At 29.9% G+C, this 4,197-nt stretch overlaps 1 protein-coding gene across 1 annotated transcript in view; it reads right to left on the minus strand.

Annotated features, from left to right (window-relative positions):
* Window positions 1–2,346: 2,346 nt before the first annotated feature.
* LOC105620128 (voltage-dependent calcium channel subunit alpha-2/delta-3) overlaps window positions 2,347–4,197 on the minus strand; it is a 151,114-nt gene continuing 149,263 nt past the window's right edge. Inside the window, exon 23 of the mRNA XM_012201634.1 lies at window positions 2,347–2,645. Within this exon, the coding sequence (XP_012057024.1) occupies window positions 2,347–2,645 (299 nt within the window). The remainder of the gene's footprint in view (window positions 2,646–4,197) is intronic.

The raw sequence follows: 4,197 nt of genomic DNA on the forward strand, positions 1-4,197 counted from the left end.
ATACACCTAATAATAAATTGAAAAAAAAATGTGTAGAAACTTGCATCATATCTTCTATTACAAAAACAATATATTAAAAACATTTTTATGCAGTTAAAAAATTATTGCATCACTGAAAACTGATTAATGATGCTTTTCAATACAATGGAATTTAATCACTGCTACCTAGATAAAAAGTAGAAAGTAAAAGACAGCGAAGTAATATTGTACAGTCATATTGTACCAGTAGTAATTTAAACAGTAGTATTACTTTCTAGATTATGTCAAACAATCGATGACCCATGGTACTCCGAGATTCATGGTGTTCCAGTTTCTTCTATTATAGATATTTTACAAAATATGTTCTTTTTATACTTAGATTAATTACTTACACAATAAGAAACATTTATGTATTGATCTGAATAATTTTTTGAAATATTTCAATAAAATATTTCAGAAATATTTTGTAAAAATTTATAGAACGTTTGAAAATATTACATTAAAATATTTCGCAAAAATATTTTAGAAATATAATATTTTAGAAATATAATATAAATATTATAAAAACAAGAATATTTCAAGAATTTTGATTTCTTAGACATATTTACATTTCAGAAATATTTTATAAAAAATATTTCAAATCTTACAAAATATCTTGGAAATAGTTCTGAAATACTTCTGGAAATAGTTCTGAAATATATGCTGCGTAAGTAAGTGGCAAATTACAATATAATTTTAAATTTTGGAATGTTGAGATTAGCTTCAATTTTATGGACAATATAAACTTTTTAGACACTGGTGACTAATTCAATAGCATCATTTTTTTTAGAAAGTTTAGCTACTTATTTTAGAGGTGTATTCGATCGTAAAATTTTTGAACATCGAATATCGAATATCCGGAAAAAATGTGATATCAGATATCTAATATTCAATCGAATATCCGATAGGGCAATTATCTGGCCAGATACAGGATATTTTTTAAATATCCGGGATAATATATCCATTCTATTTAAAAAGAAGAAAAAAAGAAAACAAGAGAAAAATAGCGATAATAATTTCTTTATCTCTTTTATCTCCTCTAAAGTGTGGTAAACTTCATCTTTAAAACGAATTTTTATTTTTTACTGTGCGATTTTTTCATCGAGTTATAAATGTTTTCCGAAATGTAAAATGATGGATTCAAATTAACGGATTGAATCTGGAAAGTAACTAGATTTGTATCAAAAAAATATCTTAGGCTTTCTAGAAGTTGCTGATATCGAATCTGAAAATATAGAAAATGATAAATCTATTAAGAAGAACCAAAATGCGAAAAGTGACAAGTTCGAACTGCTATATTAGATCCGCCATTTTGAATTTCTATATATAATATCTGCGCAACTGTCGTTATAAACATATAACAATCGCATAACGAGTTACGGAATTTTGTTATAGCCTTTCGAAGCATTTCGTGAAAAGAAATGCCTACTTATAATTTTTTTCTAATAGACTATAAGCTGCGGACACTTTAGTCTGCTAACATTTTTATCAAATCTGCTCCCAGTCTATTAAATGTCTACTTATATTTTGCTAACATTTTGCTTACAAAATTGTTTAAAAAATAAAAGAGGATGATCTAAATATGTATTATTCATCTTCAAAGGGTTATAATTCATCAAATATTCTCCGAAATGTGACATGTATACCTTTTGATATATTGTAATTGAAATTAGTTTATATCCAGTAAACATACTATGCGCAATTTCGAAACATTTATATAACATAGTGTACGTAAATATTACAGATCAGCGCAACGAACCCATGACATAGCAAGTATATCATTGATGTGAAAGGCTGTAATGTGTATGCCTGTGCTGTCACTGTTTCGTTGCATTTACGTAATATAATTGAATAACATAAATTTTCATTTTCTGAAAATTTCGTAAATGTAACTGATGATATTGCGTTATTTATATGTAAATGTATATGTATTATATATATGTAAATGTAACTGATGATATGTACGTGTTATGTATACGTATTATATATATATATATATATACGTTTTATATATACGTATTATATATACGTATTACATATTATATATATGTTTTCGCTGCGCGAAATATAATCAAAATATTTTGACATTTTGACCAAATCATAATCTGAAAATAATGTAACTATTACAGAACAGTATAACATCGTTGCATAATGACTATGTAAATGTTACGGAACGGTATTCACTGGATATGCATATGCATAATCCAATTTGATTTATATTAAAAAAATTTCTTTGTTTTGGCTTTATCCAATCGGCTTTATCCATGTGAACTTAATTTTTCAATTCTTTTATTTAATTTTATGTGATTCAATAATAATTGCTATAAATCACCTTTCACATCCTGTTATGTGGCAATTGGTGAGCTTTCCTTTCAGAGGATTGCTTTGGCCGCTGGTGTTGAGACGCTCGGGTTGTAGAATATACAAATCCGTTTTCTTTTCGCAAGCACGTAATTTTCTTGGATAATGAGCGGAAGTGGCCCGTGTAGTTGGCGGTGAAACTGGTGTCGCTGGCGCGATTACTGGAAATCTCACATATATGTTATTCTCATCCGATGTTACTTCATCTGTCGAGTCGGCAGGCGTCAACGATTCGAATTCGTGTGTCTCCTCATCATCGGTGAATACTAAGTCATCTGAAAAAAATAAACATATTTCTTGTGATCCTTAATATTTTCTCGAGTAAATAAAGATGTGCATTGAGAAAATTGTCCAGTGGTTTTGATTGGAAAAAATCATTTCAGTACTTTTTCCGATTTCAATTCAGACAGAAATAGACAGGAATCGTATTCGTAGTTGCAAACAAATTCCTATAGATAATTAATAACAGATATTGCATACAGATGTAGATAAATATAATATCTATAATTGCGAATATTAGATATCGTTAGCATCCGATACATACAGATTGCAGATAGAAACAGGCAAGTTTTTCTATTGTAAAAGCTTATAAATACTTATTGGCTGACGCCAATAGAGTTCCATTAAATACAGTGTTATCATTACATTTTCTGTCTGTACAATAATTGTTTACTGAAACAGATAGGAATTGAATCTTCTTTTCAATTAAGTTACAGTTGTAGTGGATAGAAGTTCATTAAAAGCCGTTAGAAATCCTATCTGTTTCTGATTATTTCTAACGATAGGATTGACCGTCTCCATTTTCTCTCTTTTTCTCTTATTTTTTGTTGACCACATTTAATATATTATTTATTGTAGATACGAATGATGCAGTCATGTCTTTATTTTTGCCGAATTGAATCGAATTTCAGTTCTTAATTTCTTTGAATCTGAATCGAACCGAATCGATAAAATTTATATAAAATCAAATCGTTGAAACATAACTTGTCAACATAATCTAATAGCAAATTGTCGGTCGAAATCAAGCAGACTCTGCTAACGTGACGCTGAACTATCAGTAAAAATTAAGTAAAATCTTATTTGACAGATTTGTGTTAAGAATAGAAACTGAAACATCTGCCGGTCTGTCATTTAATTAGTTTTGCTTAAAGATTCTATTATACAATATTAAATAATGAATCTTCTGTTATCTTTTTCAAGAATCTGTCAACAAGAGTTTATATGTATGCATGTGCGTATTGTCTAATCCTATATCAATTCTATTCCTATATCATTCTAGTATAACAACTTTGCTTCCGCCGTTTTCCTATAGATGGCTTTAGCGGTAAATGGTGGTCGAAATAAATAGATCATAGACGTCATACAATAAACTTGGGCATCTGTCAACATAACCCCATAGAAACATTAGTCGATTTGTGTCTGCATCATAAAGTTATTCTCGATTGAAAAATGTCAGTTTACGAGTCAAATTCTCGTCATTTGCGGGAGGTTTTAATTTTTTGCTTCAATATGAAGAAATCTGCGGCTGAGGCTCATCGAATGCTCTCAAATATTTATGGTGAGGCCGCTATTAGTGAAAGAACGTGTCGTGAGTGGTTTCAACGCTTCAAGAACGGTGATTTTGACGTCCAAGGTCATGCTCTGTATGACCTATATGAGGTGGGACCAGCTCGGCATAGTGTATTATGAACTGTTAAAACCGACTGAAACAATCACAGGCGATCAGTATCGAACGCAATTGATGCGTTTGAGCCGAGCATTGAAAGACAAACGCCGCAATACAACGAGAGACACGATAAAGTGATTTTGCAGCATGAC

Source organism: Atta cephalotes (genome assembly GCF_000143395.1).
Source record: "Atta cephalotes unplaced genomic scaffold scaffold00024, whole genome shotgun sequence".
NCBI classification, from domain to species: Eukaryota; Metazoa; Arthropoda; class Insecta; order Hymenoptera; family Formicidae; genus Atta; species Atta cephalotes.